Raw genomic sequence first — 24,732 nt, 5'->3', positions numbered from 1 at the left:
AAAGACCTAATCTCACTGTTGATCTTCACTAGATGTTCTGTTCAGCTGGCCTGTACTGAAGCACAAGCAGCACTGTGTGTTCCTGAAGCAGATGTGGCAGCCATGGGCTGCAGTGCAATTTAAAAGAAAAAAGGAAATGAACCAATTGGTAAAAACAACAAAATGTAACTACTTGTCAAACTACCTGACCTTTACTTTCTAACACATGGAATGACAATCAACTTTGATATTGTCTGATTTAAATATTTATTTCAATTTCACTTGTGTTTCAAATTCAAGATTATTATTTCTAAATTAAATTGAGTTGAAACTGCTGGTGTTTCTTGATTTCACCATTTAGAAAAACAACAGGTATCATCCTTTCTTACACTGCTTTGTAAAACAAAATACCCCCACTGTTGGCAAGTGGATAGAAACCAGTCCCAGGAACATGCTGCCATGAGTTCCGCACACAGGTACGGACACAGCCTAAAAGACTTGATGTCTGACAAAACCATAGCAGGCATGCTAAGCAAAAATCCTTTATCATTATGATTTCAGTCAGGTCTTCAAAGCCAACTGTAAATCTAAAGCTTAGCAACCGCTTGGCCTATCTTTCAATTTTTTAAATCTCTGTGATCTATTTTGCTATCAATAGGTTTTTCACCATTCAGGTATCCAAAGCACAGAAATAGGTACACAGCTAGCTCTTGCACAGATTTTAGATAAAGATTCAATATCCTTTTTTATTTATTACCAGACTAGGGACTGCCATACTGCCTTGTAAGAGAAAAAAGAACATGCAATTCTTTGAGCACTTGTAGAGAGAACATGTAGTTCAAGTGCCAGTCAGTATTTTCCTTTTGTGTTCCTGATTGCAGGCTGATTACACAACACTAATGGGAGCTTTTATTTATTTATCTAAATGAACAGAAGTCAACATGCAGAAAAAACAAGAGGTTAAATCTTTATAGACATCTCATTTCCCAGTTGTAATAGGGCCGTGGACAGTGCTCCTTTTTCAGCTACAGAAGGGAAAGAGCAGAAGGGATATGGAGGGAACATAATGCATTGCACAGGCTCAGTTCTACGCTGGCTGTCTTCTGGCTCACATCCCAAAACCTTATGCCACTGTCTCATCAAGATCGAGTCCCTGTCCCACACTGACATTGCTTTAGCACAAAGAAGGCTATCTAATCTCAGCTGTTACAGCCCTGCTTAGTTTCATTATCTTCAGTGCTACTATGCTAATTTACAGTGGTTTTTAAGGATACATAAATATAACTATTCAGTGTTTATTCATAGAAAACAAATAAAACCCTCGATGATAAAGACAAGATAAATGACAAAACTGAAAATAAGGAATACACATGATGAGACACAGTAGGATTTTGCTACAATCTAATTTCATAGTACTGAGGCAGGAGATCTAGAGATTTTGCCAATGGCATCCTAGTTTTAAAATATTTCATTTGAAATGCTTGGAAATAGCAAAGCTCTCATATCCCTCACTGTTGCAAACTATTTTTAGTAGTTTACTGAGGTATATATTTTATTTATCTATTCCTAATGGAAATCTGTGATTAAAAAAAATAAATTAAAACAAAAATTAACTCTCAAGATATTACATTCTGAGATCTAATTTGTCATTAAACAAAAAACGTATGACACTAGTAATTGTCAGTTTTGTAAAATGTGCTTAATTATAAAATTAAATGAGGTTTCTTTACAGAACCATGCAAAAATGTGAAATGATAGCACATTCCACAGCAGCTAACATAGAGAAGTAGTATCATTACAAGAATTACAATAGGCACTTCTTAAAATGCCAAACTTTTGCCTCCTTGCAGATGCCTGGAATCTCCAGATGTCTACAAATTATTCACATCTCACCATTTTTCCTTCCTGTTGTTCATCTCAAGCTGTCACTGCCTTTTCATCTGCACTACATGCTTCCTTCTTCTCGTCCCCACTGCCAACCTGATTCCTGAACGTGCCCTTGCACATGCCATGCCTTGCACATACCCTGGCAGATGTCACTCACAACAAATGCATTGAGGACCTACAACAGCTTTTTTGACCAACATGGACAAATAAGGGAGTGAAGCCTCTACCCTCTTAAGATACCTGAATGAGGCCACACAAAAGCATTTGTTTCGATCAGTATCTTAATCAGTGCCCAGCCTTTGTGCTGACTCCAGCCACAGTTCAGATCGATCAGAACCAGCACTAGAAGCTGTCCAGAAATCTGTGCTGTCAATTTACTTGTCTACTCCTGAGTTATGCTGGAACCTGGAACCTGATGATCTAAAATATTGTGTTTCTTACATTCCAGGAAATTTTTCTTTTACATGACTATATACCCCCATCTGGGCATTTTCAATCTCTTAAGAGCATCATTAAAGGTGACAGAAGTTTTGTGATTATCTCAGATGTCATGACATTAAAAGTCATTTCAAGGGCCATTTTTTAAAATGCTTTATCATTTCTGAGTCTATAGGGTGCTCAAAACTAAGAGACTTCCAAGAATTTATCCATGAGTTAGGAAGAAGCAATAGGCTTCCAGTTTTTATTTGTGTCTGCACAGCCAAGGCGACACTTCTGAGGGCCATCACATTGCAGGGACATCCTGGCATATGTCTTCTCTTCCACCTATGTCCGTTTGCTCTGCTGTTCTGACAGCAGTGAAAGACATGGCACAAGAAAATCTACTAAGCCTGCCAATGAAGAAAAAAATAATTCTTTCCACAGCTTGCAGTATGCCCTGTGAGGAAAATAAAAAAATCCTATTTACAGTATATTTTGGCAATACTAAAATGCAACAAATTAAGAACTCTAGGCTATAGACAATCCTGCATTGACTACTTCTATCAATGCATAATATGAGCTAGCATATCATCATGTTTTCCTAGGGCCAGAAGATACTAACCTCAGTTAGAAAGACAGACTACAGCAAAATGTGTTTCTATATACATTCAGGCAAGGAAAATAACTACATATTGATTAAAACTACTACCTTCCATTCTTAAGACAGCTTTTTTGTTGGTATCAGGGCATCAAAGAACATCTTTTCACTTCATCCTAAAAAGACAATCACGTAACAGCAGGATGAGAAGTCATGTTGTGCCTTGATATTCGTTGTCCGAGAAGAGTTCTCAGTTTGATGTGAAAAACAACTTTTTTTGTTTACTAATATCCTGGACAAACATGGTACAACCTTTTTGCAACCATTTTGCAGTAAGAATTGAATGGTCAATGAGATAGATTTGAGGTACCACTTTTGCGAATTTGTTTTTTGAGGGGTATGCTTGTAACTCAAAGTCAAAAGAGATGCAATCAGTACAGGCCATTTGCAAAAAAACATTTAAAATAGTTCAACACTCATTTATTTAAATTCCACATTCTCTAACCAACACTTTACTGAAAGAAGAAAAGAAGAGCCATATTAGAAATCTGTCTCTGCAAACTCTGGAGGGGAACAGATATGCAAATTTACAGGAGAGCTTCCTTAGATGAGTGCATTTTATATCAAAATGAAAGCAGAATATTCAATCCTCACTTGCAAACAAGATCTACAAGACTAAAATATGATAAAATATGGTTAATTATTTTTTCTAGATGTGTTTTCCAGTGTTCTAAGTGCTTTGAACAGATTTTGCCTTAGAGCAAGAGACCTGTTAAGTAACTTTTGTGGCAGATGAATTCACAAAGGGTACAAGAGATATTGCAGATTTGGTCTACCACAGAATTCCATCTACAAGCTATTCATAATATAATAATTAAAACTGTTAACGGTATGTACTTGTTTTGATGAAGGCATTATTTATTTTAAATAAAAAGGATGTACTTTCTACATAGATGATACAATTGTACCCCTAAAGTAGCAGCAGAGAAAACAAAGTTAATTCTTATGCTTCTTTTTGTTGGTATAACATGACATTTTGAAATGCTTGTGGAGTTTGCAACTACAGTCGCATCCTGACCGCTTTTTCTAATTTCTGACTTACAGAAATTCTGATGGGTTCCTTCACAAAATGCCTGAAAGTAAGATATATATTTTTAAAGGAACAGAAGGAAAAACTAATGAAACAGTTCATCAAATTCACTCTTGATAAACAAATATATCTTTCTAAAACAGATAAATAGAAGTCTCATAGGGAAACTACATATCATGAAAAAAGATTAACATATATGGTCAATCTCAGAAAACTTTCAGCTAAAATGTCCCACTAAGAAAAAAGAAGTGCTTGATTTGCAAGGAAAGCGAGCCACATCCCAAACACCTACCAGTAAACTTCAAATATCAGAGCCTGTTTTAAGCTCTAAATTCAGAACAAATTTAGTGCATTTGCTGAGAGCCTTCATCACCTTCAAATCTCTCTGCACTTGACGGCATACATTTTCTGTGAAGACCTACTTCAACACCATATAGACATTGCTTGCTTTCCAGCATTTTGACTCTTTCCCAAAATTAGCAGCATTTTAGGAACCAGATGATTATGCATACACAAATATACATATTACAATAGACAATACTTGATTTTAGACAAAAGGCTGAGAAGTCCCCCACTACAAGAAATACACTGAGGTGCTGAAGTGCATCCAAAGAAGAGCAATGAAGCTGGTGAAGTCCGGAATGTAAATCTGATGAAGAGTGGCTGAGGGAGCTGGGGGTGTGTAGCCTGGAGAAGAGAAGGCTGAGGGGCAACCTTATCATTGTCTACAACTATTTCAGAGGAGGTTGGAGGCGGGATTGGGTTGTAGTTGGGATTCAGTAGCTTCCCCCAAATAACAAGCAATAGTTAAAAGTCAGTTAAAAGTCGTTTGTGTATCTATCTGATTCTAGCTTCAGAAATGCAACAAATACAAATTGGTCATATGTGTATCTGTCTGGCAGGACACACTATAGAGCATAAAGAGGAATAATTAATCAACTCAACTAATAGCAGTTTTGCCAAATTGACCCTACAGATTTTTTCCTACTCTTTAATAACATCTGAATATTTTTAAAGAAATTATAACTTTATTAACCTTAAAGGAAATGTTTTTTTTTTCCCCTTTCATTTTCCTTGCATCTTTAAATCAGAAAGAAAACTTCACCTACATTAACTTAAGAAGCCCTAAAGGAATGATAAACACATTTAGCTGTTTTAAACTATACCTTTAACTTATACATTTCTCAAGGGAAATTCTTCAAAGGGTGCTATGAGTCTGTTGCTATGCAGAGCCAGCTGAGCTAAATGCAGATGAAGCAGATTGCTGGCAAACACTCCCAACAAGATGTGAACCATGAAACCCAGAAAACTTTGTTTACTGTCTAGCCTGGCTCTTTACTAATCATTCTATTCACTTCATGTGTTAAGGGTACTAAGACATGGCTGTTGTCAGAAAAGGACAGAATACAAATAGGTAAATTCTGCATGCTGAAATCAACAGAATCATTCATTACATAGGATTTGCAAATGTACGCCAGAGTGATTGAGAGATACAGACAAACATTCAAGTGACAGAAACTTCAAAAAACCCTAGCATATCAACAAAGCCAGGGCATCTTCATGTAGGCTTGCTCTTTTATTTCACCAAATAGAAGTAAATTCATCTTAGCCTGGCCTGAAAATAAGAGGGTCATGAAGCTTAGTAATTAGGCTGAGGAATAGATGAGAGCTACATCCATACTTTTAAAGATCTGATTATTATGTGACTGGTTTAATCATGAGTAACTGAACATATTCTGTCTGTAATATGCAGTTTCATATGTCACCTCATTTTGATCAGCAACAACGTGGTCCATTTTTTAACATGAAACAATTCATTTTTACAGAAGTAAACTTTTCTTTCAAATGTGTCACCAAAGGATGCTGGCAGTTAAGAAACCATCAATATTGAATCTATACCCAGCAGGTAAAGCTGCCTCCTATCATTGAACAGCATCCTCTGGTATCGACAATTTTGTTGTAGAGCTGCATTGGTTAATAGCTATTTTGTTGCAAATGAACACATCTTGTGAATACAAAAGAATAGCACTGTTTTGAAGAAAAAAAAAAATATATATATACAAACAAAACTTCCTTTTAACTTCACCTTCCATCAGTCTCATATGGTACCCAGTTACTCATATGGTCATTTGAAACAAAATATTCAGCTAAAGATCAGTTAAAGTGAATAATAAAGTTTATTATTCAGGCTATGATTTGCTAGCTCATTAAGATCTAAATACTCCAACACACATTGTAAAGGCTGTTCTCTTCAGCAATGCAACATTTTGTTTCTTCTGTTTCTCAGTTCATTTCTGTGTACCTATATTCCCCACTACCTTTGAGATTATGTTTCTTCAAATCAAGTGGCAGCTGTAGGATGCAATTTATAAAGAGAACAAACTTGAAGATCCTGAAACACAACAAAAGGTTGAAGAAAATCCAAAATCAAAATTTCAAAGTAAAATCCAGAAAGCATAGAAAAAAGTCTATTTCTAGGCAAGATGTAGGATGGAAACAGAAAAAGTTTAAAAATAAAAATAAAGCAAAGAAAGTACAAGCAACTAGTCTCTTAGAAAATCAATTAAGAGTGAAAATATTAATGGCTCTCACAGATACAAGTGTGCATTTATTATCTCTGACAGCCTGCCTTTTATCATGCTTCTGGTATTAGTTTTCTCTCAGCTTTGTACACAGCATATATTCACTTTGAACAACCTTTCAGAAAATAGCTGGAGACAAATATTGTCAAAGAATTTGCAATAAACAGCAACCTTTTTTTTAAAAAAACACATTTTTATTCCTATCATACCAGGCATTTTCCACATAATTTTCTTAAAAGCCAAGGTTGGGGTCAAGATTCAGAAGGTCAAAAAAAAAAAAAAAAACTTGTACAAGTGACATGACCTAGGATGAGCTACAAAGCATAAGCACACACTACTCACTGCAAAATCATTCGGAGAAGGCACTGGGCTAACACCCTGCAGAAAAAAAAAACAACCAAACAAAAACAACAACAAAAAAACCCACCAAAAACAACAAAACAAAAAAAAAATCCCAAAAATACAAAACAAAAACCCAACTCCAAAACAAACAAAAAAAATTTACCAGCTTCGCAGTTAAAATATCATGTGAAAAAGACTGAAAAACACACAAACCTTTTCTTTATAACCAAAAGCTGAATTTCCCAGGAAAAACAGAATCAGGTTCTTGCTCCTGTAAGTTGCCAAACACAAACGCAAACTGCAATGAAGTTAAATCTGCAAAACTCAGCTGCAGAACACTAGATGCAGCTCAGCTGCACCTCCAATGGACCACAGGTCTTTGCAGCAACAAGGAGGCTGAACTACCTGTGCCTCTGGATCTGATAGATGCTGTCTGTGCCAGCCCACATCCAGCAAAAGATATCCAGAGAGCTTCATTTATTCGACTTATGTGTCTTTAAAAACAAAAATAAACACACAGGGACATCCATGGCTGCTGCAACTTGCTTGCCTCCTTACATTTAAGAATGGTTTCAAGGCCAAATATCTGCCTCTGAAAAATCTCCTGTGAATAGCTCAGGAACTAGAAGAGGGCTACTCTAAATACAGTTTGCAAGTAGTATTCACACAGTAAGAGACTTCAAATTTACAGATTGCACCAGCTGTCTAGTTCCCAAAAATCTGGGTGAGAAATCACCTTTTCTGTTCTAGGAATACAGCTATTTTGTGGTCTTTCACTTAATACCAAATGTTCTTACTGTGCTTTCAGAGGCAGACAGAATCAGGTCTGGCTACCAATACTTTCTGAAAGGTAATAATGGTTTTCATATTCCAAACAGGAATAGCAGGATTTTAAAATTTGAAATATGTACACTGGACCGCATTATGAAGTTTTGTGAGATAGGAAGTGGCAAAATAATATCAACAAAGAAAGAGGACAACACAAGCACATTGTTTTACTAACAATAGTTTTATTTTATGCAGGATGTTTCAGAAATTTTTTTTAGGACAGTGTATACACTGGAATTGCTCAGACACAGATATCTACTTAAATGTAAGACCATACACATTAAATCCAAATTCATCCTACTTCATCTGAGGCCTGTCAGTGGGCATCTAAATTAAGGGTTTCACCAATCCTGGCTTTTGAGTATTTAAAAAGATAGCAGCAATGTCTGATTTACCTTTGAGGGCAACACTCATTTTCCATTGATTCTAGGGTCACAAGACTCCTTATTTAGATGTGAAAGTTAAATTACCTAATGTGACATAGATTAATTCAGGTCATGTTCTTAAAACTCCACAATACCTTTCTCAGTAAAGGCAGTAAACAAAGTGTTGAATTTATACCACCATAAATTAAGCTTTCAGAAATTATTCTGTGTGAATGAGATCAGACTGTCTTTGTTCTCCTCCATCACAAATAACTCTCAGCACATTGCCTGCTCAAAAGATGTATAGTTTAATTTGAAACAGCATCATTTCAGCCACATGAAACAGCACTTTCCCATTATTAAGTATTTTCAGAGACAGCATGAGATTATCTGTTCACATCCCTTATGAGAATAGTGTTGATCACACACCAGCAAATGTTTCCTCACTAAAGAAAATCAGAGTCCTGACATTTGAAAATTGTGCTTTGTAGATTATGTTGAATATATGTTTGTTTCTATACCTCCTTTTATGGGCTTATAAATTTATCAGGCAGCCTACAGCCTTTGATTAGACTTACAGAGCAATTTATATTTTTTAAATTATTAGAATACCCTTCCTTTTGCCACCAAATATCAAGAAGAATCATCTTTAATGATCACTTACAGTTTTTATTTCCTGCCATTTCTTCTGTTTTGGAATATTCAGGGTAACTAGTTGATAATAATTTTATGACAGTAGATGACAGTGTTTTGTTCCTGTTGAAAGCAAGGGCACAACATTCACTGAGATCACCAAGGCATCATGCCACTTATGGTCCAATTCTGAACAGCTCACAATTTACAGATTTGATCCATAATTCATGGTCTGTATTCCACACTGAGATATGGTATTTGAGACAGTAAGTCACCAGAAAGACTCTTCACTTGGAAAACAGCCCATTCCTCATGAGATTTAAGCAAATCAGGTTTTAGTCTGAACCAAATCTAATAACGGAGTACAGAAGAAATGAAAGCTTATGCCCTGACCATACAACTGGAAGGATCCAGTACTTATCCTCTTGAAGAAAATTTATATGTAAATAAAAATAATTTTTATAAATTACTAAGTCACCTAAACAAGTATCACAGCTTCTAATTACAAAATATTCTAGCATATGGAACCCAACATATGGGCCACTTGCAAACGGGATCATTTTTGCAACTTACAGAAATATTGACAACATGTTTTCATCCTTTATCTTGAACTGTGCACTTCAAATGTTTTCAGGAAATGCAGCATTATGTTCCAGTTAATGTATGTTTACATTCACGAAATAAATAGTGTCTTTAATGCTAGTAATTGACTGTAGGATGGACAGGAGTTTGCTACTAATTATTCCATATTGTTTCAACGGCAAATTAAAACCATTTTTACAGTTTCAAAAAAATTCTGATCCATAACTGAAGCTTTACAAATCAGTTAACAATAACTTTATAAAATCTGAAAAGCAATTTTTATTTGAATTGCATTCTAGCACTAACAGAATAGTATTACACTGTCAAATGAGTTGTGCCATATATTTTACATAATTGAGGATCTTGTGCAGAAATTAAACTCTGGATCTGACAAGTTTTCAAGCATAAATCTGATGAGGACTGAATGCCAGCTGCACACAAAAAGGGTGAAGGAACCAGCCTGACCATGATACTGACGATCAGCTCCACAGACACTGCTCTTGGAAAAAGCCTGCTGGGAGCACTAGAGGCATTTAGATGTGCTCAGAGACTACAGATTTATCCTGTTTGATAGAACTCTGAATGCCAAGACCTATGTGCATCTCCCCAAGGCCAATGTCACTTACTTACAAAGTAAATAACTGAAATGTTTTCCTTGGTATTTACTTTTCTTATGCTTCCAAATATGATTTAGAGGCAAGAATTTAAATAAAAACTGCCTTTTTAAAAATACATTAGAATCTTAGCTGTGTCATAACTGGACAATTCAAACTACAATACAGTACAAATAATTATCAACATTTAATAGAGGGAGAGAAAGAAAGAAAATAAGTACTGAGACTAAGTTTTCATTAGTGCATTTATGAAAGTGTAAATGAAAGTGTCAGAACACTTTTCAACACAATGCACCTAAACAGATATTCTTTTCAAAAAGTTCAAACAATTCTCAAAGTTTATTGACAGTTTTAAACATTACTATATGGAGCAAAGGGAGGTCAGTGTTTGTGTCTGTGTAGTGACCATTCTTGTTTTGAATACCAGTAACAGAAGAGAATTTTAGAGAACAACTCTGTATGACCACAAAATCTTACCTTCAGCTGCCCTAAAACTTCTGACAGAGAAAAGCCTTTTTATTTGTTCTGATTCTAGACTGTAAATCTTGGAAATAGAAAGTAAATGCTGAAATTTGTTCTGTCAAGTACAAACTGTACAGACATCAATACTTTCTTTTAACATACAATCAAAAATGGCTGCAGAGAGAAGGCAATTTGAGAGGATGATAGTTGGAAACAAAAGTTTCACTAAAATGTCAATGTATATTAACTTGTTTAATATTTCTTTTAACATGGCACTCCACCAAGCCAAAGGTGAAATACAGGCTTGAAGGGGAAAATACAGCTTCTGCTAGTAAATGACAGGTAATTTACTGTGAGTAAGGCCACAAATTATCAATGGCTTTATCACAGTAGAAGCCTGTTTTGCCATACTAATGACTGTCTGTGAAAGAGGTACTTTTATCTAGGTTGCAATGAGATATCTCAAGGACATGAAATGTACTTATGGGAGGGACAAAACAGCTGGGTAGGACAGGGACATAATGGTAACACAGGAAGAAAAAGAACTCCTTTATATTAAAATTCAGCAAGGGTATCTGTAATCCCTATGAAGAAACTCACTGCCCTTTTGACATTGCCCAACTTACCACCCAAATAAATAACAATTACACACATATTTTAATATAATAAGCTCTGATTCCAGCTCCCACAAACCAATTGAAGCATATTTCAACACAATTCCACTTATAATAAAAAACAGATGGTCAAGGAAATAGGTCTCTTTGTGATCTGATATACACATCTGCAGACATTTACAATATGCATGCATTTCCAGAGAATGCTGAGCAAGTTAAATTGGGAAATGAGAATTTTTTTCTTAATGGGCATGTGCAAACAAAGAATGTGATTCAAGAAAAGAATAAGCTGTGACAAAGATGCAACTATCCTATCAGGCCTATCTGTTTTCAAACAAATATCATACACAGCATCATGTTAAAGAAACACTATCAGATAACTTTGGAAATAGTTTGCTGCAGGGAAACATCACTCAAATGTGAGGTGGCTGAGGGTCAGGTGATTTTCAGATCTCTCCCCTCTCTGATCGAAGACCTGAGGTTAGCAATGGCTGTCCTTCAGAAATTCATTATACAGACAAGCAAAACATCCCACGGCAACACAGGGCTAGAGATTTATTTGAGGTCCTCTAAATCTCAGATTTCATTTTATGCAGACATCAACAATAGGCCATTGCCAATGGCATCACATAGCTGCACTGGTCCCAGGGTAATTATGCACAGAATTGAGCAAAGAAATGTGTTACAACAAAGGATGGAAGAGTCTCACTCAAAAAGAGAATATCCTTGCAGAACCTCTAAGACAAGAGGTATAGAATAAAAGAGTTCAAGAAGTCAATATGTTAACAACATTCAAAATTAGGTTGAGGCAGGTTAAAACTACACAAATTTAACCGCACATTTAAGGGATCTTGCTAGTTTCTTGGATTTCATCCCAATTTTTTTTCCTCCATATAATTCACTTCAGGCTCACAAAGGGTACCACATTGTCAGGAACGGAAAAATTAATATTTCTCTTTTGTGAAACATCAACCCCAAATTTAAGTACCACATTTCTGACATGCAGGAATCATATCCTAGAACGAGCTTTAATATCTGAGTCCATTCCAGTCCTGGACCTGTCTGCTCAAATTGTAAATAAGAAACTAGATTTACTTAATGTTATGTTTCCTCCCACTAAGGGGATGCTGAACAGCCCTAAATCTCAGCTTATGTTTATTTTGTACCACCATAGTGACCAGTGAGACATCGACAGAATGCATCAGTAAACTCGTCCAAGGGGGCCAATAATGACCATTGGGAACAGGACCAGTTTGACAAGTATAATTTCACATAAACCATCATATACAATCATCAGATGGTAAATACTTTCTGGAATTAACCATTTGGGCTGGTGTCAAACTGGTGAGCTGGAGGTGAAAAGCTCTCTGTTCTATTACTAATCCCCTGAGCTATAGAGGCCCCAGCTGGTGCTTCTGCAAAGGTTCACACAGCTTTTTTCAAAAGGCCACAAAAATAGTTACAATATCTTCTTAAAGTAAACAAAATCAAAACAAAAAAAACCCTTCCACAGTTTCAAGAACAGTTACATTTTTCTTAAAATAATCTCTCTGAAAGTAGCAGACTGTACACATTTTACAAGAATAAACAAACTTATCTAATATTTATCCACAAATTGGGACTCAGAGATCATTAGTGCAAATTTCTGCTGACCAGCAGCATTTATTCTATAAACTTTGGGTATCCTAAGTGGTCCATCAGTGAACAACAGATATCTTCAATCTGTCTAATCTCTTCATGGGGCATGTTTTGTTTCCAGGCATGAATGCTACTCGGTGAAATCTCCCCTTCATAGGGAATATAGAAAAGACTGGTGGAGGTGGCAAATAATATTTGGTTTAAGCTAGCAGGAGGAAGAGGAATACCAAGAAAGGCAAAAATTTTTTCAGCAGTCTTCTGAGGAAAGCTCACAATATCTTCAAACTTGACCAGCTGATAATTTGTTGGCAGCAAGTCCCTGTTTATCCTCATCGCTGCTGCTGTGTTTGCTAGCCATAAATAGGACAACACAGAAATAGCATTTGAATTAGAATTTGAAATTTCTTTTCTCAGTGATTCAAACTCAGAGGCATAGCCTTCATTTAAACTACATGTTCCTTTACCATTCTCCCCTTTAAACATTGTAGCCAAGCGTTGTGGAATATTTTTCAAGGAGTAAAGGCTCGGCTTATTTTTGTACAGCATTGAATAGACCCATGCCCGTGGGTCCCTCACTACATATAAAGCTCTCATTGATGGCCCTAAGATTTCCTGAAAGAAGGGAAGCTTTAATGTCCAGCTCCCACTGGTTAAACTAAGCACAGGTCGTGCATTAGGATAATAGACAAGGTGTCTTCTCAGTTCCCTAATATATTCAGCATCTTTTTCTTGACTTCCTCTTGCCCTGCTTCTTTGCTCTAACAGGGATTCTCTCTTTTTGGACCTTTTCTTTTTGTCTTTGCTTAATGCAGAATGCTGAGCAATTTTACTTCTGCTAGCTTCATATAAATGAATGTTTTGTAAATGCAACTTCGTGTCTTGAACTAGAGACTGGAGCCACCCTTGGATAAGACGAAAATTACCATTCTGGACATCAGAAACCTTCCATTCACATGGATCTACAAAGGAATCAATTTCAAATTCAGTCTCAGGAATTTCAAGATAGGGTGTAGGTATCCTGATGTATAAAAAGTCACTGGTGTTGAAAAACAGCTGTTTTAAAATTTCTGCACCAGAAGTGGGAAGTGAAGTAATGATAACATCTGGCAAAACGACAGGGTTTCCTTCTAATTGTTTGGCTTTATTGCCTTTATCACGTTCTAGCCTTGCCATGTCAGTGCTCCACTTTGCACAGATGGGCTGAGTACACATGCTCCACACATCCACCAATTCAATAAGCCACAGTGTAACAACCAGGATCAGGATCCAACGCAACATTTTGCCAAAGGATATGTAAAACCGCCACTGAAAAGCCAGTATGACCAAACTGACGCCCAAAATTAACCCTGCAATTATGTTCACTTTGAATCCAAATGGGAAAACTACCCTATTATTTTTTATATCTTTTTTCACAGATTCAGTACCAAGACCAAACTTGGTCACTTTATTCCCATTAACTACTTTAGCAAAACCACCAAATCCCAAGTAATCAAACCTTGCCTTTAAATTCTGATACTCAGTCACAACAGAGATGGTATTTTCAGTGTTGTTGACACTGAGCGAAATCTGAAATCCAGATTTTGCATTATCCATGAGTCTACAGTTAGAAACATTGACATATGGGCCATAGAAAAGGTAAACAATCCTTGTAAGCGTGTTTTTCATTGGAAAGGTAACATTTACAAACTGAGTCCATCGCTTTTTGAATTCAGCAGCTTGTTCAGCCTCCTGTATCCTAGCAACAGGACTACTCCCACGATGATCAAACCAAAACATCTTGTAGTGGGCATCCCACACATCCATCATAGCTCCATTGTACTTGTTCTTAAACTTATAGGGTATGTATTTAAAATCAATGTCAAGATTATGAAAAAAGGCACTGACTGAATCAACGGGAGAGTCTTCCTCCTTCTCGATATGGTCAACCACTAACAATGTCTGAGAGTTTAAGAGCAGCAAAACGCGATACACACTTTTCAATTTCATTGCTGATGTGTAAGCAGATACTGCCTCACCACTCACAAACATCATGTCGCCAGCCTGCGAGGCTGTTATAATTTCTCCAGTTGAGTCTCCAACCTCGTCACCAATCCACTTCAGCCACTGGGCACACTCACCAAGCTGTCCTTCCCAAGGCTGGTTGCACTGGCTTGTAGGAGATGGAGCAAACACCAAGACATTGTTCAGGTGGCTGAGTTTAGGTCCGTAAAGAGCCTCAGATACAAACACCTGTCCATTGGGAGCAAAAGTGAAGGAGTTCTGATCGGGATGTTCATGTCCCGGATTGAAACTTCTCCACCCATCAATCCATCTGTAGGGCCGAAAGTGAACAATATCATAGACAGCACGCCCACCGAGTTTCCCAGATTTGAAGGATACAAAAGTGTTTGTCTGACTGTTTGGCAATCCAGCCCCGTAAGTAACAACTCCCCAGTTGGGAAACACATGCATTTTAGCAGTACCATAGTCAGGAGGTGGCTGAGGAGTGATTTCAGCAGCATACCATATAAATTCTGTATGTAATGTACTCCACCTCTGTGCAGTGGATGGCACCATTGGCCCATCCTTGGGTCTGTGTTTTCTAATTTGCTGTGCCAGCCAGTTACCAGCTCCATTCTTCATGATGAACTTATCCAAGAAAACCAGTTGGCTCTCAGGACCATAAAACCAGTTGTAATTAGAATCTGCAACACCCACAGTCCTCTGGAAACCTGGCAGTAGGGTGGCATAGTAAAACCAAAAGTGCATTTTTAGCCAGTTATTCTCCAAGTTGTTAATGCCGAAGTGGCGCTGGGCCAGGAAAACATACTGTGTTACTGACTTGGCTGTGTAACTCCCATAAGCTACTCCCTCATCCAGAGACCCATCCACAATATGATTGAGGAGAAACATCGTTTTCTCCATCACATCAACCACAGCGTGTTTCCAAATATTCGCCTGAGATCCTTTGTCCACTCCGGCAACTAAAGCCCCAATAAGCAGAGCAAGCATATTGGTTGCTTGGTGATTATGGAGAAGCTGCTTTCCCCAGGAACGAACCTTGGAGTACTCATACATCTCCTCGCTTACGGACCATATCTTCTCCAGGTATTTTTGCCTTCTCTCATTTTCCAGTGAATTATACAAGAAGTCAAAAGCAGTGGCAAATCCTGTCAGGGAGTGTCCGAGTGGCACTTCATCTCCAGGAGCATTCTCAACCAACCAGTTTTTGTAGCCAGCCATTCTATCCATATACTCTAGGGCAAAATCAAACGCAGCTTTATCTTCGGGGCACAGCAAACAGTAGAATGCCAGAGGGGGCAGGTTGTTGCCATAAATCTCATTCCACTTGGCCGCAAAATCAATGTGCTTGGGTGGAGGTAGGTAGTACAAAGGGTTGGACAGCATAACCATCACTGCACTTCTGATGGCTCTGAAGAGATGCAAATGGCTTGTACGAGCCTTTTGCCTCAGTGCCTGAACATCCTGAGGGTCGAAATACAAGCTTGGATGAAGAACTGTTCTTTTCAGCTTCTGCTCAGCACTAAGACCTTCAAGTTGCTGTTTTTCATATTGATCTACATTTTCTATGAAAGTCACCCAATCAGAGTAATTGCTTACAGATTCTTCAAAAGTGAAGACATCAAACACCATTAATGCTAGAAATAGAGTATGCCCCGTGAACATCAGAGCCATGATCCATTAGGCAGCTCCTCTTCCCCAGACATACATTTCTTCACAAAACAGTGTTCAGATGTCAAACTTTCATCCAGTTTGTTAAAAAAATAGTATCTTAAGGCATATTTTTATGAGAAAAGACCTATTGTATACTGTGCATTACAACAAAGGCTCAGACTACTTGTAATCTGAGATACACCATTGAAATGACAAGGCTCTTGAAAAGTTAAATCTCAGGTGCCTTGTCTGTTCACACTTTTCTCAAATACTACACTACAAGCATAAGCACTAAAATCAGGGAAAAAGTAAAATCTCTACGATATGCATATAAAGCACAGATCGACTGCACAGTAACAGACTGAAACACTATCTCTTGGTAACTTGAAAAGCATGATCTAAAAAGGGAACTGGAGTAATATGTTTGCTTTTTTAAAAAGCTTTCAGCTGGACCAAATGCCACTTTTAGAGCAGACGAAAACTCCACTGATCACAGAATGATACAATTTATTCCAACCAATGTGTTATATTTGATAAAATAGGGAATATAGAACACTTGGAAAATAGACTCCAAAATTTAAGTTACTGTCTTCAGTCGTTGCCTTTTTTCAATTTCCTTACACACTCTTTCCATCTTTCTCTTTTGGGATTCATGGAGGGACAGGAAGGAAAGAAAAAAATAATAAAAAAAAATCAACATAGATCCTCCATTAGATCCTTTCGATGAAACTGCAGTGATTTTAACCACTATTCCTCTCTGTTTGTGAAAGATGCACCTGAATTAAGAGTCATATTGACATATCTTCAAGTATTTTTTAATCTTCTCTTCAGCTAGTGATGCCCAAATTTGGCCTCGATGATTCAAAAAATCCTGCTCCTTCCATTATGATGCAAAAGGAAAACATGTGAAAGAGGCAGAAAGCCAATACTTTCTTGTAAGAAGAGCAGTTTCAGGTTTCCTTTCACTTCCCATGTAGGTTCTTTCTGTGGAAACAGAAACAAAAGTTCTCTGAAGCTGTGCAGATGTCAGAACATATTTAAAGTACTTTATTTGCAAACTGCTGCTAAGTTTAGAGGAAACATGAAGGAAATAAAGGAATTTTAAGGAAATCAAGAAATAAAAGAAGGAGCATTTCAAAGTTCCACAAAATTTACCCTCGATAAAAGAGCAATTCAGATTGGCTACTCAAGTTCACTTTATTTCACCATTTCCAGCGCGAACATGATGTCTCATGGAATAAATTCCAGATACGCTACCAGGAGCTACTCATAGAAATAAATATGACGCACGCCACGGGAATTCAATTCATCACGAATTAAAACAAGAGCACACGCGTGTTTTTTTACCACGCGAGCGGCTCGGCGTGCGGAAGGGCGGCGGGAAGCAGGAAACGCGGCAGCCGGGATCGCCGAGCGGGAGCCGCGCCGCCCGCACCGCGCCCGCCAGAGGGCGCCCGCCGCCACCGCGCCCCTGCCCGCACAACTTGCACAAGTTTCGGCGCGGAGCGCGGCGCCGCCGCCCCCGAGCCCAGCCCTCTTACCGCGCCGGCTCCCGCGGGGCTGCGAAGCTCTGTCCCGGCCGGCGCGGCCCGGGGCGCGGGGCCGGCCCCGGCCGGGGGCTGCGGGTGGCGGCCGCCGTGCCGGCCCCGCTCGGCTGGGCCGGGCTGCGCTCGGTTCCGGCCTCTTCCGCTCTTGCCGCTACTTTTCCACCCGGGCTGGCCGCAACTTGTGGTCCCTGCCCTCCGCCGGCGGTTCCCGGGAGTTGATGGAGAGGGAGATGCGGCGGCGAGCGCCCGGCGACGGGCGCGGGCAGCCAGGCAAACTCGCGGGGATGTCGCTCCGGAGGGGCGGGGAGGGAAGGAAGGAGGCAGGCAAGGAGGGTGGGAGAGAGGCGGAGAAGCGGCGGGGGGGTTGGCAGAGCCGCCCCCGGCGGAACGGGGATGTGCCGATCCTCCACGCCGAGCTCGGCGGCGGGCGGGCTGCCGGTGCCGCCGTGGCTCCCCGCGGCTCTTCCCTGCGGCTGCGTGCGCTGCCCCGCTGCTCCCGGCGCCCAGCCCCGCTCCCGGCCGAGGATGGCACCGCGCCTGGGCTGCCGGCGCAGCGGAGCCGAGCTCGGCGGGAGCGCCCGGGGGCAGGGCCGGGGCCGGAGCGGGGGGACCGCCGCCGGCAGCGGCGCAGGGCTGCTGGGGTGAGGCGAGAGACCGCAGGGACCCGGTGCAGCGGGTCCCGGTGCGGGGAGCGGGGAGCTGAGGAGGTGCGAGGGGGTTCGTGAAGAAAAGAAAAGCTGCCGCGGTGGGTCACCCCCGTGGCCCAACAGCCGCCGCCCCGCCGCGGACCGGCCCCCGCAGCTCCCGGCCAGAGCAGGGCCAGGGACGCTGCAGCGGCGGCGGCCCGGACACCGGCGAGCTCGGCAGGGCTGGGCTGGGCTGGGCAGGGCGTGAGGAGCCGCCGCTGCTGTGGGTGACAACTTTGTGGGAGCGGAATAACTCCCCAGCAGTGCCCGTGTCTCAGGGACCGCGGGGATGCGCACCTTCAGCTTCTGTTTGTGGCCGTCACACTTCTTCATTATCAGCGCTCCTGCGCTAGCTCTTCGTTTTATGCGATGTATTAAAATGGTTCTCATTCAGTTTCAGCTGAAGGCTTCTGAAGTAAAATAGAAAGGCGTCATGAGGAGTGAAATCCTCTGCTGCTTGATGGTCACGGTCAGTGGTGCACTCAAGGGCCAGCAAAAAATGTTGGCCTGCCCCCCTGGTGCTGTGGTCTGCCCGCAAAATCCAAGATGTGTTGCACCGTTGCTGGGTTGGAATCACTTTTGGTTGATGGTGATGACTTTCAGAGCCTGATTTCGGTACCTGGTGTCTGTGACCAAGCTGTTCTTCTGTAGTCGAGTGTAGGAAACAAAAGGCTGTGAGATTTTGGGTGTGTTACCACTTACTGTGTTTATAATCTGTACTTCAAAGGATGTAGATTTTAATCAATAAGCATAACTTTTTCCAAGGCCTGTATTCTTCTTTTTTTTTATTTGCCCCCATGCCTAGAAATGCTGTTGCATATTTAAGTATTGCTTAAGCTACTCAATGTGTAATTATATTAAAATGAATATATGAATATATAAAGGCCATACATTATGGATACTGATTCTGTTTCTTTGTACTACGGAGTGCACCTCAGAAGGATTAAATTATTAAATTATGCACATTTACATTTGTGATGAACTGTGCCTGGAACCATCCTAATGTCTCAGATGTGCCCTATAGACTTGGCTTAAAAGGGAAAAATACTGATTATTGCCTGGATCATATCTTCCCATCAGAAGAAATTTGCATAATGAACAAAGATCGGCACATAATTCCCTGACCTTGAATCTTTTACAGTTGTGCCTTTTATGCTACTAGGGAAGTTATTCCAGGAGGAAAGCAAAAGGAAATGTAAAGCAACAATAGAGGCCACATTCCCCTTTAAGTCTGTAGAAACTGAGTGGAATACACTACAAATGAAAACCTTCCAAGTCTTTCCTTCTATTCTCATTGTACCCATTACATTTTTTCCCAAGGCTGGCCCATTCTGGAAGATATTAAAGTCCCAGAGAATGACTTTTCCCATAAATTGTCAGGCAATTCAGAATGAGCAGATATGTGTAGGACTTATGGTAGGTTAAAAGCAAGAGTAAAACTCTCCCAAGAGCTTTTCTCACTCCCTGGGACCTGTGCAGAGATCATTATATATATACAGTGTTCAACTGCAGTGTGATATTTGTGGAAAAACATGAACATGATTTACTGACTTGCCCCATATATTCACAAATGGTACAATTTAGAAAAAGTCTAATAAATAAGGCAATGACGGCATTTGTATGGCATTTCGCTTTTTCTGTGGCAGCCTTTTCACATTAACAAAGATGCACTGGCAAAATAGTTCAGACTCATTTTTTGCTAAACAAGTTTCAAAGCCAGGAGTGTCTTTAACCATGTGTGTTTTCAAAAGGTTTAGGCTACTTTGTGTCTGTCGTTTTCAAGCTACTTTGCTTTGAATACAACCCATCAAAAAGACCCCCAAAAAACCAAAAAGACACAAAAACTCAACCAAAAAACACCACAAAACTCAAGTTCAGGCAAAACCAAAACCCAGTAGTGGTAAAACTAGTGTTCTTTTTTTTTTTTTTTTTTTCTATTGGTTGTTTTCAATAGTCAACAGAGACACATAGTAACTATACTACAACTCAAGAACAAAACCAAAAACTTGGATACAACTGGTATCAAGGATAAACAATTAAGTAAAGCAAACTTCAAAGGAGCTGGATTTAGATAATTAGAAATAGTCACTCTGCTTTGTAGCCAACTCTTTTGCTCAAAACGAGTCTGAATTATATTGGCATTTCACCTTACCTAATAATTGCATAAGGCTGTTTAAAGAGTGGTCACTAAAACAGTCACTTCCAGAACAACTGTTAATTGTGAAAGTAACTATTAAAAGTTACCATTTATATTTTTATTTGTAGAGACACTGACCATCTGGTAACAAATTGCATTATATTATTACATTTTCAAATATACTTCAGAACTATGAATAGCTGAAAAGAAAGGTTTGTAGGCTATCAGCAAGAAAAAGATACCATAACAGAGAAATAAGTTTTGAGTCATGGGAAAGTGACCTCACTGTCACATCAATTTCTTAATGCAAGAAATCATGGGTCATTGTTGTGGTGTGCTGCTCCAGGGATGGCATTCTGTGCTGATACCTAGATCAGCCATCTGAATGATCTTGAAAATGCTAGTAGTGCTCGCTATTTTCCTCGAGTACAGGCCAAGTGCTAACAGATGGAAGCAAAGAGTAGAACAGTCAGCTGGACTGCAACAAAATACTTGCCAGTGTCAAATAGAATAATAATTCAGAAGTTCATGCATGAATGAGGTGCTGCTGTCAAATATGAGACATTAATCAACATCCACAAAAAGAGCCAGGTATTTAGGAAGGATCTGGATTGAGATAATCAGGTTCCAGTGGTGGTGAACTCTTCAAACTTCTGTCCAACTCCTCAAGTAGCACCACTACATAGATTCCTAAGTTTAAAGTAGAGGTTTTATTTAAGAGGCATCGCAACTTTGGGTGAGAATTCTTGACCACTTGAAAGTCTTTCCATATTGGCAGGGCTTGGTGCTTATTTCATTACTCTACCTTACTATAGATGAGTGAATTCAGAAAATTCTATATTTTTCTGAATCTAAATCTGCTCAAAGACCTAATTCACTGTTAATTTTCAAAACACTCATGCACAATTCCTTCTTTTACAATAGACAAATGAAGAAATATTAGAAAACAGTGCAGAAGTGATGATGAGCCAGTTTAAAGCATTAGTCTGTTGTCAGAAGAACTCACCTTTCACAAAGAAGACATGGGTGAAATGGACTTTTTTCCTTTAAGGATGATAACCACAATCTCTCAACTCGCAAATTACCTAGTCTCTTGTCTGTTTCAGCAAACAGGATCCTTTTGTTTCAAACAAAAAGGGAAGTCCTGTGAAATCATGTCACCTTTCAATAATGTAATCACAGATAGAAACTTGAACACATAAATCAATTGTATTAGAGGGAAGAAGTTAGACCCTCTGCCGTCACCCACGAGTAGCTCACATGTTTTATAATAAATAGGTACTGGAACAAAATATATACCACATTCTCATAGGAAAGAACGTTTCTCCAAATTGTGTCTCTTGCTTCACTATGACACTTTTTTTGCAATATCCAGGTCCTTTCCTCTTGGTATAACCCCACCTGACAGAAAAAATTACAAACTCCACATTGTGAGACCACTAGTTTTGGAGGGAGAAATCTGATGTTACTGATGAATGTGTGACAGATAAAGGGGGTGAAGGATAAAGTATATAAATAATTGATATCAAAGTTTCTGTCTTTTGGGCACCAAGTGGTTTCAGGGAAAATGGAGAGTAGAGTACATGGAAAAGAGCGTGTGGTGACGCTCTTTATTTTTGTAATATACCGTTATTTATTTAAGAGGGGTTTTTTTTGCATTTAGGAATGTTAACTAGATATAAGCAATAGCAACAAAACACAAAAAGTCAGGAAAGAATATCCTGGTTTTATTAACACTGAAAATTACCATGTGCAAACAAAGTACAAAAGGCAGTGACATGTTTTTCCATATTGCAAATACTCTTATTAGTGCAGTTCTCCATCACTGTATGACTGAAGAGCTGAAAATTGTCTGATGTCACTGTCAGCAGAGAGGAGGATGGAGCAGCTGCCAAGAGCTGTGGTGCTGCACTCCTCCTCTGTTCCAGCTGTGTGCTCCTGCCAGCCCCTTTGTGTCAGAGCAGTAGGCAATCTCTTTGCTACAGAACTGGTGCTGCAGACTCAACGGGACAGCAGATTTAGGCCAGCTTAAGTGGACGCTAAACTGCCCCTTAGAAATGTCAGCTGCATACAGGGGTAATTTTAAATCCATTTGTGAGTACCTCAGATGATGCCTATGAAGCAAATGGTACCATTTGTACTTTATTAGCATTTTAATCAAACAATCTTCAGTGGAAGTGGTTTAAAAGCATCAGCGATGACACTGTACAGTGGTGGGATCTCGAGAAGGTTCTTAGCAGTAGGTCAGAGCAGCTCAAAGCCAAATTTTTAAGGTATCAAATTCATTGGAATAATATCTGTGCAGATCTACGTCAAAGCAAATGTTTCACTATGAAAACTCATCAGCAGGCAGAGAAAGAAGATTAATGCTACAAATGTTGTATTTGTGGAAGCATTTAAGTATTCAAAGCTTGCTGATTGTGTTTTTCAACCTGCTAGATATTGACATATTAAGCACAGTATGTAGGTAAATAAGTCATAACACAAAACCCAAAAGAGTGGAAGAGGAAAGACCCTCCTTTTCATTGACGTGGTGGCTTGACAATCTATAAAGTTCCTGGCATTCAACTCTCCACTGCCAAAGAAAATCCAAGAAAACAAACCAACATAAAAACACGAAGTTTACCAGGCATTATGTTTTGAACCTCAGTGTCGTACATTCACCAGACATATGCATGATCAAATGTATGCTACAATCTGGATCAGAGAAACATTTAACATTAGAATCTTCTGAGGTAGATAAGGTTTATATAATATTGCTGTAAATAGGGTTCTACCCTTGGACTGCAGGTAGAGGTCACATAGGAAGAATCAATACATGGAGGCATAACTCTCTGTTGATTTCGGTATTAAAGTAACAAGTACTGGTAACAAATCCCATTTTTTTCATTCGTTTCAGCAGAGATATCTCAGCTGTAGTTTTGCAATCCTAATATAAGCCCCACTGATGATGTACATGCCTTTCCACTGAATTTATAAGCTCTGTATTTGGGCCTGAATCCCAGTACCCCATCACTGCGGCTCCTTTCCCCAGCAGTTATTAATACAGTATTCTTACTCGCAAGCAACCATAAATTAGAATTAGCCCAAATACATTTTTAAATATATTGTCCAGCCCATGAGGAATGTATATGAAAAATGTTCTTGCTGGACAAGCAGAACCTACAGAGGCAGCAATTAAATCATAAGACTAAAAACAAAAACTCTTATGATCTACACCATTGTCTCCAAATTATATGATTAAGGAGATACTAAATTATACATTATAATTAAAAGGTGCAACTACAAATCTTAACTAAGTATATTTTTTTGTAGTTCTATTCATTATACTAATGTACAGGCTTATATTCAGCAGCTTTTGAAGCATTAGAAAACAGGAAAGCTACAGATTACAACCCATACGGGTATGCTCAGGTTGGCAGCAGTGATTAATAGTGTCTCCTGGGTTTGCTTTTTATAACTTAAACAATATTTAAGACAGATATTAAGATGATTTACGTCACAAAGAATTTAAACACTGTATTTACTTGGGCAAAGCATAGTATATTATAAGGAATGTCAGACAAAGTAGCATGTATTAGTTCAGTCAGTATCACAGGGAAACAGGCAAGATCTCAGGTTAAAATGGGATATCTTGGTGTGCAGCACAGGACCCTGAATTCAAATTATACTTAACCTATTCTGCCTAAATATCCAAAGTGATTTCATGTCAATAAAAGCCACATTCATCCACTTCAGTGGGATATTTTACTTTACACAGTCCTATGAGATTTAATAAAATTACTATGAAGTACTATTTAAAAGAAAAATGTGTTTCTACAAGAATTTTAACATTGCTGAGGTAATCTGCCACTCTTGTCATACCTGACTGGCTGTTCCTATCTCCCCCTTTTCCAAGGATTAGGTATTTATGATGAACCAGGTAAGGGGACTGGTTTTGCAAAAACTTTACCTGTCAAAATAACTACTAGTTTTCAACTAGAAAATCTCCCTCAGTTTAGTTCACCTGGCATGGAAAATAACATATCTGAAGGTAGACAGTAGTAAAGAACGCATCTTTGGAGACTACTTTAA

The 24,732-nt window shown here is 39.1% G+C and overlaps 1 protein-coding gene across 1 annotated transcript; it reads right to left on the bottom strand.

Moving 5' to 3' along the window:
• Window positions 1-7,888: 7,888 nt before the first annotated feature.
• Window positions 7,889-17,980, bottom strand: DSEL (dermatan sulfate epimerase like). Its single transcript, XM_059476572.1, has 2 exons — window positions 17,830-17,980; window positions 7,889-17,272 (listed from the first exon to the last, which is right to left on the bottom strand). The coding sequence occupies exon 2, from the start codon at window positions 16,307-16,309 to the stop codon at window positions 12,659-12,661; it is 3,651 nt and encodes a 1,216-aa protein (XP_059332555.1). The 5' UTR covers window positions 16,310-17,272; window positions 17,830-17,980; the 3' UTR covers window positions 7,889-12,658.
• Window positions 17,981-24,732: the final 6,752 nt, after the last annotated feature.

Source organism: Ammospiza nelsoni, chromosome 1 (genome assembly GCF_027579445.1).
Source record: "Ammospiza nelsoni isolate bAmmNel1 chromosome 1, bAmmNel1.pri, whole genome shotgun sequence".
NCBI lineage: Eukaryota > Metazoa > Chordata > Aves > Passeriformes > Passerellidae > Ammospiza > Ammospiza nelsoni.
This window is presented reverse-complemented; position numbering and strand designations above follow the sequence as displayed.